General features: G+C 38.5%; 3 protein-coding genes across 6 annotated transcripts in view; 1 reads left to right on the top strand and 2 right to left on the bottom strand.

The window, feature by feature from the left end:
- The window catches only part of tmem135 (transmembrane protein 135), a 24,757-nt gene extending 23,506 nt beyond the window's left edge, over positions 1-1,251 (bottom strand). The window contains exons 1-2 of one of the 2 annotated variants that reach the window (XM_077592828.1): positions 1,074-1,251; positions 816-925 (exon numbers count right to left, since the gene is read on the bottom strand). The gene's annotated coding sequence lies outside the window, so the exon portion shown is untranslated. Of the gene's footprint in view, positions 1-815; positions 982-1,073 lie in introns of those variants that run through there. The other variant, XM_077592829.1, reaches the window with a different exon arrangement.
- p4ha2 (procollagen-proline, 2-oxoglutarate 4-dioxygenase (proline 4-hydroxylase), alpha polypeptide 2) lies at positions 633-8,258 on the top strand. 3 transcript variants are annotated; one of them, XM_077592825.1, is made up of 16 exons: positions 633-793; positions 1,636-1,735; positions 2,063-2,159; positions 2,357-2,508; positions 3,018-3,155; positions 3,411-3,650; positions 4,011-4,216; positions 4,525-4,701; positions 4,814-4,884; positions 5,077-5,176; positions 5,577-5,630; positions 6,131-6,190; positions 6,249-6,314; positions 6,649-6,717; positions 6,915-7,011; positions 7,650-8,258. In XM_077592825.1, the coding sequence occupies exons 2-16, from the start codon at positions 1,654-1,656 to the stop codon at positions 7,718-7,720; spliced, it is 1,680 nt and encodes a 559-aa protein (XP_077448951.1). In that variant the 5' UTR covers positions 633-793; positions 1,636-1,653; the 3' UTR covers positions 7,721-8,258. The 3 variants fall into 3 exon arrangements, with proteins under 3 accessions (XP_077448951.1, XP_077448952.1, XP_077448953.1); XM_077592826.1 differs by lacking the exon at positions 6,131-6,190; XM_077592827.1 differs by lacking the exon at positions 6,249-6,314.
- Positions 8,114-15,084, bottom strand: LOC144068361 (sodium- and chloride-dependent GABA transporter 2-like). Its single transcript, XM_077592824.1, has 14 exons — positions 14,770-15,084; positions 14,575-14,709; positions 14,272-14,412; positions 13,811-13,901; positions 13,526-13,658; positions 12,588-12,722; positions 12,311-12,414; positions 12,039-12,163; positions 11,351-11,463; positions 11,121-11,258; positions 10,645-10,747; positions 10,474-10,574; positions 9,593-9,763; positions 8,114-9,171 (listed from the first exon to the last, which is right to left on the bottom strand). Exons 1-14 carry the CDS (start codon positions 14,954-14,956, stop codon positions 9,028-9,030), a joined length of 1,821 nt encoding a protein of 606 aa, XP_077448950.1. The 5' UTR covers positions 14,957-15,084; the 3' UTR covers positions 8,114-9,027.

Genomic DNA, 15,084 nt, shown 5'->3' with positions numbered 1-15,084 from the left:
TCTGTTTTTATTTCTCCAGATAAAAACCCTCAAAATTATAAATGTGGATTATTTGGTTATGTTTATACACTTGATCTCATTTGCACATTCACACTGACGTGAAATAACATTTTTTTACATCATTTCTTTAGAAGTCATGTAAAATGTAGCAGGGAATCCATTAAAGAAGCCATGGAAACACAAGATAAACATTGTAAACGTGACTAGGTGCATGTACGGCACTACCGTGTTTACCCTAATAGACAGGCCTGAGTTATTGTGTAGAGCAAAACACACATGCAAGCATGCACATTCATGCCTTCAACTCTACGCCAAAATTTGTAACCATTACACACTCAATTTCCATTCCATCAATGGCATTATTCAACTTTTAAATGCATGGTCATCAGTACCACTAATAAACTGGTAGTCCGGCTCCCTCTAGCGGTACACGAAGGGTCCGATGATAGTTCAAAATGGTCTAGACGTCTATCGCCGTCAATGGAAGCCAGAAACTTCAAAATACTACCACTGGAATGTTTGTCATTATGATCATTTTTTAACATTGATCAGAATGATAGGGGTAATCGGAGAGTTATTGATTATTTGAGGATAGACAAGACAATGAAATTTACGAGCTACTACAAACGCAACACAAAAAACCCCAGACGAAACCCGATACCGTTGCGCATCTATAATGGTATTACGGCTTCTTCCAGGAGATTCTGTACGTGGCAGAGGCACTCTTGCACCCCCTTCTCCGTCCTCTTCACCCAGGGGTACTAACTAGATCTCTGAACCCCAACAGACAAAGGTAAGAATATAGAGATGCTCACCCAACGCCCCCATTAGCTTCTTTTGTTATTTCTGTGTTTCCTTTCGTTTATCATCGCGAACATGCTGGCATGTTTCTCACTGATCGGTCCAACTAGATGGGATTACAAGCCTAAAAACAAGTTCGAAACATAATATGAACTTGGGTTATACTCATGCGAGTTTGTTTCCAAAATGTTTGTTTGGATCGGTGTAACTAGCTACATGGATCACGTTGTGTCATGTTTTACTAGAAAATGAAAACATTGAAATATACTTACTTTGTGCCACAGCGATTAACTCACGACTTTTGCCTGGAGCACCTTTTGACACATTAACACTCTTTAAATTTAAATTTAAAACACAATTAGTACTGCTGTCACAAGAAATGATCTTCTTTTTCCACCCACGCGCCCCAAACAAATTGACGCGTTGGGATCCCATCTAGAAACTACTATAGTTGTGACGTCACAGGTCATCCCTTATTTGCGCATAAAAAACGAAAGATGCTATAAAAAATCTCCTTGTTTACAAAACATATTGCATTCAGAAAGTGACCACTGAGTTGAAATTACATGTGATTAAGTTTTATTTTCAAACTAGACCAAACATTTATCATTTCATTTTCTGAATTCCTTATGCTCACAAGGGTCATGGGGGGTGCTGGAGCCTATCCCATATTATTATTATTTTCTTACATTAATTTCACCTCTCTGTGTTCCAATATCATTTACTATACTTACTACTTACTACTACTACTAGACTGATTTTTAAGTTTAGCATCTGTTGATTGAAAATATTAATTCAAGAATTGCATCTTACAATATATAGTTGTCTTTGCAGGTTATTAAATCAGTCAATATGAGGTTGTTCCTGTTTCCCGTCTCCTGGTTACTGCTATGCTGCTGCTGGATGGCACAAGCAGAGATCTTCACTTCAATAGGTGGGTTCAAATCACAGACAGCAACACCGAGGCCAGCAATCATCTTCCTTTCTTGATTGGTAGTTTCGATGTGACGCGTACAAGCAGAAAGCAAAACAGGCTGTTATATCTCTGCCTGGCAGCCGCGGTGAATTAACCACGGTTGAAAAATCCTATGGAATTGTCCAGTGCTCTGCTCCAGGATAAGTATGCTGCACAATGAATAGATGTTTCCACTTGTTTAAAAAGCATGCCATTCTAATAGAAGCCTCAAAATCTTATAGGAAGTTGCTGTCGGATTCAGTGCAAGGAAGAAATAAAGTATGTGCACCGTTTCTATGTGTGCAGGCCAGATGACAGACCTCCTGTACACTGAGAAAGAGCTGGTCCACTCCCTCCGAGAATATATTAAAGCAGAGGAATCTAAACTGGCTGAGATAAAAAGGTAAAGTACACCATGCATGAATATACTTGTAAATCAAACTTATGTTGATAACAATGATAAATCAACAGAGACAGGTCAGGGCATGAGGCTGGAATTCAGCCTGTTAGTTCTGCCACATCTCTATATATGAAATTCCATCGAAATAAATAGCTTGCATAATGCATTCTTGGTGTTAATACTATTAGCTTTTTTTTAAGCTGGGCCAGAAAGTTGGATGACCTGACTCGAGTGTCCACGGCGGACCCAGAGGGCTATCTGGCCCACCCGGTGAATGCCTATAAGCTCATGAAGAGGCTTCACAGCGAGTGGTCTCAGCTGGAAAGCTTGGTGCTGCAGAACCCCTCAGATGGTAGGAAAATGGGTGTTAAATTAGTTTGGAAAATAGTCTGTAAAGAATTGTTTGTCAAAGGGTGTGGCGGTAAATCTAGAAGGGTGAAAAAAATCTTTTTTGTCAAGATTCCTTGGAACCAAGGTACATGGTTCTGCTTTGCTGTATGAAAAACAACAAAAAACAACTTTTCTCAGATGCAGTTAAAGTGAGCCTTGGGGAATGTAAGTTCAATGATAACAATCTCTGCTCCCCAGATGAGCAGAGAAATGAAGCAACGTGTCAGTTGCAGCTGTTGCATAGTTTACAGTTTGCCTTTTTTTGGTGTGAGTGTGTGTTTATTCCCTGTAGCTTTGCAAGAGAGATAAATCAAGAAAAAAATGTTCACAATGTACACTATTTTATAAGATGTGGCGCTGTGAATAAGATTAGCTAGAGATCACATTTCTAATACAGTTGGATAGAAATGGATGTGTGACTCAATAACTGCTGTTCCTAGAAGGCCTCAAAGTTTTTACACTTATGTCCAGGCTTCATTTCCAACGTGACCATGCACAGACAGTACTTTCCGGATGCAGAAGATGAGAAGGGTGCAGCTAAGGCACTGATGCGTCTCCAGGACACCTATCGTCTGGATTCAGAGGACTTTTCCAAAGGGAGGCTTCCAGGTAATCAACAAGTGTGGAGTGATAGGGGAAGTTAACATTGTTTCAATAAATTTAAAGGGAGAAAACACCAATATCCGAAAGTGACGATATTGGTGAAGGTACTCGGATGTCCTGGACCTATCACATTTGAGCTTTACGGCGGCCGTGCCTCATCCCCCATTTAGTCCTGAGATCCATAGCTTTGCATAGTGAATAGTGCTTTTTTAGACAGGGCCAGAGTATCTTTACTGAAGATATCACTTTATCCTGCCCTAGGTATGCATTCTAAAGCGGTGCTGACGGTGGACGATTGCTTCGATATGGGCAAGACGGCTTACAACGAAGGAGACTATTACCACGCCGTGTTGTGGGTGCAACAGGCCCTGAAGCAGTTTGACGCTGGAGAGGAAGCTGTGGTTTCCAAGGCGTCAATTTTGGACTATCTTAGTTATTCCGTTTACCAAATGGGAGACTTGCCTCGTGCCATTGAGCTGACGCGTCGCCTGGTGGCCATCGGTAAGATATGAAAAGAATGACAGAAACGATTCAGAATGAAAATGATTGTACAGTGCACACACCTTTTTCTAAACATTTTTTATAGCATTACATTTGTTCTTTCTCTTTTTCACATTATGCAGACCTCATTTTGAGGCAGCCCCATTACTTCCACTATAATTATGTACCGAGCAAATCAAAACCACAGGGTGGGGTGCACCCCTATGGATGCACTTCTGTTTTTTTCGTCCATTTTTGGCCTATCGTCAAAGTTTGCAGCGACAACAGCTGCAAATCCTTTAAGGAGAAATAGAGTATGTTTAGAAACAGTTCAATAGTGTGTGGAGCTCATTGCCAAATCCAATTTAATTGTGTGTACAGATTCTAGCCACCAGAGGGCAGGAGGAAACCTGCGTTATTATGAGAAGCTTCTCCTCAAAAAACAGAATGATGAGCAGGAGGAGGAGCAGGCAGACCAGTCTTCTTCAGAGGAGCCCATCCAGCTTGGAACCTACGTCAGACCCAAAGACCACCTGCCGGAGAGAGAAATTTATGAGGCACTATGCCGAGGGGAGGGAGCCAAATTGGTGAGCTAGTGGTTTCTACTATCATACAAATAAAACAATTGCTATATAAAACTATGATAATGGAATTCAAACAACAATACAACAAATAAGTATTAGGAAATCCTGTGTTTTTGAAGGATTAACACTACTAAAATGTTTTTGCATCTGGATTAACCTGATACATCAGCAGGAGTAGTGGAGTACAGTGTCACTACTTGAGTGAAACATTTCTTTCAAATTAATATTACACACTTATGTTTGACAATAGAGAGATTTGTTTATTTGACATGGTTATTAATTGCTTTCTTTTGACGTTAACATGTTTATAGACTGAAGGAAGGCGCAGCCGTTTGTTCTGTCGCTACCATGACGGAAGTAGGAATCCTCGTCTTTTGCTGAAGCCAATAAAGGAGGAGGACGAGTGGGACAGCCCACACATTGTACGCTACCTGGAAGCGCTCTCTGACTATGAGATTGAAAAGATTAAAGAGATGGCCAAACCTAGGGTAAGACATAGCTTTGCTTTGATACACACTATCCGTCAATGCCTGTTAAATAAATCAACCTACAGGTACAAATAAAGTCACCATGAAATAACTAACTCATATTGTTTTGAAGCTTGCTAGAGCGACCGTCCGAGACCCCAAAACAGGAGTGTTGACGACAGCCAACTACAGAGTATCAAAAAGGTAATGACAGAATGAACGCATAACCTCATTGCTATAGTTTTCCTACATCTGCCCTTGGGATTCTCCTCTTTGCGCTTTTCTGCCACATACTGAATTATGTGGCAAAACAACTCATGTTAGATAATTTGGTGAAATGGAAGACTAACACTCACAGATCATAAAGCTAATTGCACAATGTTTGCATTGAATCAGTGCCTGGTTAGAAGAAGAAGATGGCCCGGTCATTTCCAGAGTCAATCAGAGAATACAGGACATCACAGGCCTAACAGTAGACACCGCAGAGTTACTACAGGTAATGTTTAGAGTCATGGAACTTCTATATAATAAAACAGTTTCATCCTTTCTACAGTAAGGAAATCTTCACAATTTATATAAAAAAAAGCCTGGTCTACTATTGCAACCTGTTGTAGTGATGATAAATGTATATCTTCTTTTCTGACTTGGTGAAGTCTTCTCAAGCTCTTCCTTTTTTTCCATAGTTGCCCCATGTCAAGACTATCAAACAATGGGGATTTTTTTTTCAATGTAAACTTCTTAATTTGCTTAGTAGTGAGGCATTGAAAGAGCTCATCTAATCCAAGCAAAAAATGTCTGAAAAGTAAACATTAATACCATCAACTGAAGTCACATTTGCAAATGCACATGATTTGTTTACATTGATCTTTAAGTCTTCTCTTTTAATGGTTGACCAGGTCGCTAACTATGGTGTTGGAGGACAGTACGAGCCACATTTTGACTTCTCCAGGGTGAGTTCACGTGGATTTTGTATGTGAGTTAGACCTTGGAACTGAATTCCAGGAGTCATGGTTAATTTGCTCTGGCTATATGTTCTTAGCACAAATGTTTGAGCTTGGAAAAAGAGGTTTGATTGGAGGGTTTGTATAACTCGTAGCCAGTCATTTCAGGGAAAAAAACGAAAAACAAATGTAACAAGATTACATTTGTTGGCTTCGATTAAAAATACAGCTGTTAAAGAACTGTTTTCCACCTTCCTGATTCCGATTTGTTACCATAATGATACTCATTATTACTAAATATGCAGTGGTTTCTTTAACTAAAATTTACATTAGTTAGATGAATGGAAAACATACATAAAAGGAAAATCAGGAAGGAAGCAAACATTTTTTACACCACCATCTTAACTTAACTTGTTTTGATGAAGCCTCCAGTGGATTGCATTTGAGTGCAATCCCGTCTCTGATAAAACATCTTAATTATAAGTTAAAGTTATAAACATCTGTTGCAGCGTCCTTTTGACAGCAACCTCAAGGTCGATGGAAATAGGCTTGCCACCTTCCTAAATTACGTAAGTACTTGTGGTTTGTCTTCATTGTATATTTTACCCTTGAATTTTATCTTCGTAGAAAGATGAGCCAGATGCTTTCAAAAGATTAGGCACTGGAAATCGTGTGGCCACTTTTTTGAACTATGTGAGTAGTGCTTCCAGTCGCCGCTGATTGTGGGTAGTATTGGCATCTTGAGCTTTTTTGCAATCTTGGACTTGAATTGATTGACAGAATGAGATAGTAGCAAAAATCCAAATTTAGAGATTAGATAGAAATTGCCAAGAAGTACTCATCATCCCATCAATCGCTTCCAGTACTAATTGTAGAGTTTGTTGGCCACCCCACACACAACTTATTAAAAGACAATGTTTGAAATTGTATGGTAAAAAGTGTTGTTTGCTGTATATAATTTTCACAATTAGTTGTGCCATTCTTCACATATTATTGCATTAATATATTGATGTTTTTTTTCTTGCAGATGAGTGATGTTGAGGCAGGCGGTTCAACAGTCTTTCCTGACCTTGGGGCTATAATCCAGCCAAGAAAGGTATATTATATAAATGTTAAATGTTTTTAGTGCTTGTGTGTGCATATGAACTGTGAAGGTGTTTTGTGTTATGCGCTTTTAGAATGGTGAAAAAAATCCAAGTTCTTAGTGCCTGTATAAGTCATATTGTTTCAATTATCAGCTTTCATTGCCCACTCGGTGATGTTTGTGTCCAATCTGGTCCTTTCTCATGACAGGGGACAGCAGTGTTCTGGTATAATCTTTTTGAAAGCGGGGAAGGAGACTACAGGACTCGGCACGCAGCCTGTCCTGTCTTAGTTGGAAGTAAATGGGGTGAGTTCCTTTGTCCTTATATTACATATATAATGTAAATATATTACACGTTTACGATGTGCAAATAATTGAGTTGACTAAAGTATAATGAAAGAAAAAAAATGCTTTAGTCAATGGAAGGTTACTGTGGATTCCTGGCATCAACTTGTGTGAATGAGTAATTCTTTTCCAAGTTTATTCACTACTGAGACTCGCTCACATTGCTTCATAATTCCTTCAGCCAAGAGCATTTATCTAGTACAGTCTCATGTCATTTGGGTGTTTGCACTTGCGACTGTGGCCTGCGGAATGAATGATGACAATTGTGGGATTAAATCCAAAAGATAAGCCTTTGAACTCAACCTGCTTTAAATTGTTAGTCTTATATAGCTTTGTTATTTTTTGTCATCGTTTAACATTTGAAGCAACTGAGATTTTGGGGTTGTACGGGTTTGGTGTTGGCGTACCTTAATCCTACACTTGTAGGAGTTTTTCTTCTTTTTCACTAAAATCCAGACCACGTTGGTTTACATGTTATAGGTCCCATTAATGGTGGAATTAGTTTTGATTTATTCTGGCCTTTTTCCCAGGCAAATTTGAACTGGCGCTTCTGTTGGTTCAATATGTACATTTTAAACATTTTGTGTTTCTTTTTCCAGTGTCAAACAAGTGGATTCATGAGCGGGGGCAGGAATTCCTGCGACCGTGTGGCTTAACAAAAGTGGACTGAACTTTGACCACCTACCCATACATTCCACAAGATCGTAAAAAACACTCCTATATGTGACATACAGTTCTGAAACAAGCAGCCTATATATTTTTTCTCTTCAACTTTTCATTGCCAACATATTTTTCTGATAACAAGTACACATAGCTTGCACTTCATCCACTATCCTGAAACCTAAAATATATTTACATTATACGCAAAATCCTAAACCATGTGAAAATCAAACTTATCAGCTATGATTGATTGAATTTTGACCCCTACTGAAGAGTTAACTCTGAATTGTTGTAAAAACATCCTTAGCAAGCTTGCCATCAGGACTGCCAACAAGCTAATACAAAAGGATTGAAAGAAAATAAATGACCTTGTCATATAAAAAATGCACACAAAATGTTTTAACAATGTTTTTATTTGGACAAGCTGTTTTTTTGTCTTTTTCAGTCCTGTTCTTTATTTATCGAATGTTTAAATTATTCCATTGAAGTCGACTTTTTCTACCAGATGGCCATCATGAAAGTCAATAAATGGTCTCCTTAAAATGCCACATGCCTATCCTATTGTGTTACCAAAATTCTTTCAAGTAATAATATGATCATTATATAGTTTTTCATCATGATTTATACATTCTCTTTTGTCTGGTTGTTAAAGGCACTGTCCTGTTGCATAAATTCTTTGGCAGGAAGTTAATTTCCATGATCAAATCCCGATTTTTACAACTCTGCTGGCTTCTTGAGCCCGTCAATGTAGGAAAAAGTCATCAAAACTTTAACTCAAGGAGGCACCAGTTCATCTATATTACACTTCCTGTATATGGCAAATAGGCACATTAACTAATACATATTGTGTTGCCTAAACCTAAGACAATTTCTAAGTAAATAGTCTTTTTTACCAGTAGAAATAAAGTAATACCACAAAATAAACAATATACTTGGGCTTTTATAAAATGAAATCATCTGGAAATCGACAATCCAGTATGTTTGTGTACAGTATTCATAAACAAAAAAAACTATACATGACTTAGATTTGACAGACAAATAAAAACAATAACCTAAAATAATATTATGTAAGACATTTGTCAAAATCATTATTATAACCTCACGTAGAAATAATACAAATATGATAATGCACTATTCAAAATAACTGGTGTACCTAAATAAAAAAACAGATGATGTCACTACTTCTTGCAAATAAAGTTTACAGTGAACAATGCAATTCTTTAAAAAAAGAATGCACTGTACATATTTATTTATTTTTGGTGTCTCCGATATAGTTGAGGCCTGTTCTTTAATTTCTTCTCATCTTCTTGTCCTAGTTTATGGACTAGACCCACTTGGGCATTTGGTAACTTCTTCTTCACAAGACAAAGGTTTAAGCTCGTTGATTGGTGCAACGACCTTGTCTCCCAGCGGCGGGAGACATTTCAGATCATCTTCAGGAATGCAGAGCAACATAAACCGCTGGGGAAAGAGGAGAGGCCAGAGAATGTCAATTCAGTCATTCATATGTGAGTCATTGCATTATTTTTAGTAAATGTCGCACTAATACGCCATTTATCTCATCAACAATACACCAAGATACTTCAACTCTTTCACTTTGGGCAGAATCTCATTCCTTTTTTCATAATTGATTAACACATGCACGCACACATTCACACCTACTTATTAATGAAATTATTATTAATTTATTTATATAAAAAATTGTAAATTACGAGACAGGTCTGTAGGTGGCTAACACGCATGGTAATAGGATAATACCATTTTTTTACTCCCCTAAGTCATCTTTTTTGTTTATACTGATATTGTTACATATCTATGTTTTAGATTGGCCACGTAGTTACAGGAGATTGACTTCCAGCTGGTCATTGAATATTCTGCTCACCTGATAAAGGGTGCCTTCTCCGTGTGCTAGTTTGTAGAGCACAAAAAGTGGAATCAGAGCGAGCGAGCTAGTGGCCAAGAACCAGCCCAGGATGTTGGCCCACAGTGGGTAAACGTAAGCGCTGCTGAACTTCAAGGGAGAGTATCTTACTATAGAGAAGATAAAGGTGCCCTGCAGTGAGAAAAGAAAATGAATATAATGGTTGAATATGTATAATACTACATAATTACGTATGATTTCTTCCGCTAATCTTCCATTGGAATGCAAAGGTTTAGGTACCCGGGCATACCTGAACTTAATGTATGCGTTCTCAATTTGTGTTAATCTGGACAGGATAGCACAGAAGAAAATAAACTCATGAAAGAAAAGGGAAGCTTCAAATTGGAGTGTTGCGTTTCAGGGCAATTTAAGGGAATACATTAGTTTAGACCAGGGTTCGGGAACCTTTTTGACGGAGAGAGCCATAAAGAATTAATATTTTCAAATATTATTCCTTGAGAGCCATACTAAAAAAAATACACTAAAATGTGTGCTATTTGTAGTAATGTCCCCACTTTTAAAGTACAAATGTTCTCTGAGATCTTTTGACAACATTGTCGCGCTGTTGCTAATCAATGATAATTAATGGGAGTATGCATGCAGAAGAATCTAATGGAAAAAAATGTTTAAAGCCGCACTAGAAGTAGTGTCGGTGCCACAATGATCACATAACGCTCCTACTGATGCATTCAGGACTGAGCTCTCAACAGCGGTTACCATATTTTACTTCACATTTTAGCAGAGAGCCGTGTGCACCTATCAAAAGAGCCACATATGGCTCCCGAGCCATAGGTTCCCTACCCCTGGTTTAGACTGTAAATGGAATTCAATGGAATACTCACAAAACATAAACAGGGAGTGAAGTAGCACCAGCAGAGCTTCATTAGTGGAGAGGGACGAAAACCAATCATATCTGTGATGTTCCCATAAAAACGCTCGGCCCCTATAAGGTAAAGAGGGAATGATGTATATTTCGTCCCATGTGACATTGTATTTTTTTTCCTGAAGCATACCATAAACCCAAGCAATGCAGATGGATTGGCTAATGGAAAGCAGAAGCAATGTCGTCCCACTGCACACGTAAAAGTCCACCAGCTGGAGGAGATACATCCCTCCCTGTAAGCATTTCACGAAAAATAACATAAAGTACCAGAAATATGTTAACATAGCTGCAAATCATTTTCTTTCAGTGATGTAGTGCACCGCAGTATGTGAATTTTGGCAATGGAATTCATGGTTCAAAACTTAATAAACTGCATATCTCTATTGCCGCCCACTACCCTGAAGAATGACTTATATAATACCATGTTATACCTGATACTTCAAAAAGAAAACATTTTCTAAAACTACATGAAATGATGACACTTCGACATTTGAATTATGATTAAGTATGTGAAATTCTCGGCGTTCTGTCCACTGAATGTGAAACCTTTAAAACATTGACTTGGGGGGGTGCAATAAAGTCCTGTATAGTTTATTTGTCACAAACCTCGGTCACCAGGGAAAGTCCTAGCAGAAAGGAGACACTGCATATGGCCAGCAGGACGAGCTCACGTCTGTAGCCTTGATGTAGGTAAAATGGGTAGAGATCGACCAGTGATGTCATCAGGCATTCCAGACCAACAAACTGCATTGGTAAAGGTAGAAGGCTTCAATTTAAATTCTTATGGGAATTTAGTACTATATACGAGCACTGTATGTCCAAAGACGAATGCTTACCTGACTATCTAGGCCAAGTAGGATGATCATAAGAAAGAAGCACACTGACCACACTTGTGGCACGGGCATCATAGCTACAGCACGTGGGTAAACAATGAAAGCCAGCCCTGGCCCTAAACATAAGTACAGTTTCAAAATATAGTATACATCATTCAAGCCTATTTCCTCTCAGTAAGGTTTTCAAGCCTTTTTCCAAAAAAATGTCCTTCCAAGTTTTTTTTTTGTTTTTTTTGTCTTACGGGAATTTTCTGCTATATCGAATTAGTAGAGAAGTCTGATTCTAGGCTCTTTCCCAGATTTATCGCTTTCTACAATCCAAACCCTTTTTTCCCCAGACAATTGAATCCACCCAAAATTCCATAGCACTGCACTTAGATGCCTAGATAGCTGTGGATGCTTTCCAAGGCTTGTGTAATCCATATCAGTAGGTCTTTATCCCTCAAATGGAATGCCCCCCCGCGGTCAAGTACTTTCAACGACAAACTAGTGTTTGTTCTGGCAACCAAATGTCTTTGAATTTGTGTAATTGACAGCATTGCTAAAACAAAGTTGTGAAAGTGTCAATTGTAGCAAAGACTTTATAACTTTATAATTGAAGATTGGATCTCATCACTTCGAAGGGAAGCACAACACAGATTGAAGGGTGCAACTCATTAGTTTCACAAAATAAAGTAAAGTTACCACTTACCTGATTCGGCCACTTCTGCAATATTCACGCCTTGCTCATAGGTCATAAATCCCAAAACAGAGAAAATGGCAAAGCCTGCCACAAAACTTGTGGCACTGTTTAGCAAACACAGATGGAAGCAATCTCTAAAAGACAAAAGCATCCAACGATGTAGAAGCAGGACAGAAAAGGAAGAACATGTAGAACTTAAATGATAAAAACAAGTAAACATGTGTTCCTGGTTTTGAAAACCTCTGACTGCACAGAATGTTAGTTTTAGTTAATGGACCTACTTGTAACAATTGTTGTTGTACGTATTGTAACTGCCAAGAGATGTCAAGAACCCAAGGCCGATGGCGTAAGAGAAGAAGATTTGAGTACCGGCATCCAACCATACCTTAAAATTGAAAGGTATCAATATTTGTTAATTTGGTTTTCTCAGTTTTCAGGAATAACATTTCACATATTTCTTTCTTAGATCTTTTGAACAAAGTGTTTTGTTGTGCCTTGGGATGCTGTTATACTAAATTGTTGTATAATATTCAATATCAGAGCATTTTTTTGGTTTACCTGTGGATCTGACAAGCGAGATAAATCAGGGTAGAGGTAGTAAATAATGCCGTTCATTGCCCCTGGCAGCGTGAGACCACGTATGAGCAAAATCAACAGCATTGCATAGGGGAAAGTTGCTGTGAAGTAGGCCGCCTGGATTCAAGAAAACAAAAACAAATTCAGCAGAACAAAATAATCTTCAAAGAACTATTCAACGTGTTTGACTTGCTATTATTGAGTTCAAGTAATTCTACTAAACCTATTACTAGATCCAACCTATTAATGAGCAATTTTACGTTAACTTTGTTGACAAAATGACAATACGTTTTTGGACACCTCAAGTGAATGTTGGCTAAATCCCTGTTTTTGGGTGGAAGTCTTGAATGAATTGTTGAAAAGTTATACATACATTTTGATCACTGAAGTTATCCCATTTCAACTTATTTCGGCATCTGTTGCTCTTATTCACAAAGATAATGTGAATAAATTGAGATATAATATCAGAGATACTTGTTCCTATTTTTTTTAAATGATGCTTATATGTTCATGGTAAAACATTATGATATATATCCACTAATGCAATTCTAGACAATACATTGTTATTGAGGTTCAGCTGCAGCCTATCCCTGTTAAGGTTGGTCTGCATTTAGTAAAGGCGACACTTCATTGCAAAACCTTCCTTTACCTTGCGGCATCTAACACGGTAACACTTTGGTGTGAAAATGTGATAGTTATTTAGACAATGCACAATGTAATAAGATTGCAATCCTTTCATTATTTTAGTTTTCAGAATTTCATTGTTTGCTGTATAAAATGCTCCCATAGGCCAGCCTCACTCGATACAATATAAAATGTGAGACCACTGCCTGTAATATGATAATTTTAAAAAGTCATTTAAAAAGTTTTACAAGCATGCCGAATTTCACTAACGTATGCCACACTGAACTGTTTCTAACCTTCCCAGTGGATTTGATCCCCTTCCAAATGCAAAAGTAGCAGATGACCCATGACAGGAGGAGGCACAAGACCAACTCCCACCTCAAGTTGCCAACATCCTCAATACCACTAGAAATCTTCAGCACTCTGCGCCTGAGAAGAGCACATGTGTGGCCCAATGGTGGCAATAGTGAGACACAAGAATAATGAGAGAGAGGGTGGAAAAGCTACAATATGGAGGAGTGAGAAAGCAGTTAAAAGAGGAATGTAAAGACAGAGAGGTAGGTGGTTTGATGCGGGCTTACTCCCAGAACTCTGAGACAGGCAGAGTGGTGTTCTGCCTGTATGTCACGTTGTTGAAACTCTGATTGGCAATGGTGAAGTCCATGCATGACTCTAGAATGTAAGGAAATAAGGCAGCAAGAGAACAGTTTTGCAAAATCAAGCACAATGTTAGTTAACATTGCAAAAATAATCTGTGCAAAACATTGTATTATGTGCACTGACAGCCATTTGCTTATGGTTAAATCATTCAGTTCATCACCACCTCTTCAAGGGGATTATTTAATCCAAATTAGGAGAAAATCATGATCTATTAATTTGGTCCCTTTTTTTCCTACAAGCAGACAAACATTCTGGTTTCATGTTTGACTCCTACAGTCTATGTGAAACACTTTGTCAGCCTGCATAAAGTTTTCTAAAAGTACAATTGAATTCATTACAGGGATGATCATCTTGAAGTATTTTAATGCAGAGTACTACTAACCTGTGTTCCACTCGTTTCCACATGTCGTCCAAGGTAATTCCGCGCTGAAGGAGCAGAATAAATAAAAGAATGCCCACGCGATGATCGTAATATAGGAGGTGGCGCCGAATGCAATAATAAAGTGACTTGCATAGCCAATGCCTGCAAATAGAAGGTTGCTAATATTTCACAAAGAACCCGTTGAAACAGATCCAAAGATCCAACCGTCAACTGATTGTGCAATCCACGCGTATTTACGCGCAGACGCACCCTCCCCGAAAGACTCCGTTTTAAAGTCAAATGCATTTATATGCAAATAAGCACCTTGAAAAAGGGGGCAAATCTTTTTCCAAGCCGTAATACCCCCTTGGTTGGTGAACTGCCCCATGGCAGTCTCGAGAAAAAACAAGGGAATCCCGCAGGTGACCATGAACAATATATACGGGATGAAGAATACACCTAGAAAGAAATATTCGATGAGCGCTAAAGTGGTAAAAAAATGAATAAATAAAGTCCAACCTCCGCCGTTTTTGTAGCACAGGTAAGGAAATCTCCACACGTTGCCAGGTCCGATGATGGCACCCATCACAGTGAGAATAAACTCGGCTTTGTTCCCCCAGTATCCTCGTTCTTCTTTCAGCTTCTTTTGCCCCGTGTTGGATACAAAAACAACACAATTGCCACCATCCTTCTCCTTTGTGAACATTTTTTCTGCACTTGGGAGTGAGAGGGGATAAAGCTTTTTTGTGGCTGTGTAAACTAAAAGAAAAGTGAATCCGAACCTCCTGCAAAAGTTGGAAATAGTATAGTGACTCCGCAGATGTGATTGGAGCA

This window comes from Stigmatopora argus, chromosome 22 (assembly GCF_051989625.1).
Source record: "Stigmatopora argus isolate UIUO_Sarg chromosome 22, RoL_Sarg_1.0, whole genome shotgun sequence".
Lineage (NCBI taxonomy): Eukaryota > Metazoa > Chordata > Actinopteri > Syngnathiformes > Syngnathidae > Stigmatopora > Stigmatopora argus.
This window is presented reverse-complemented; position numbering and strand designations above follow the sequence as displayed.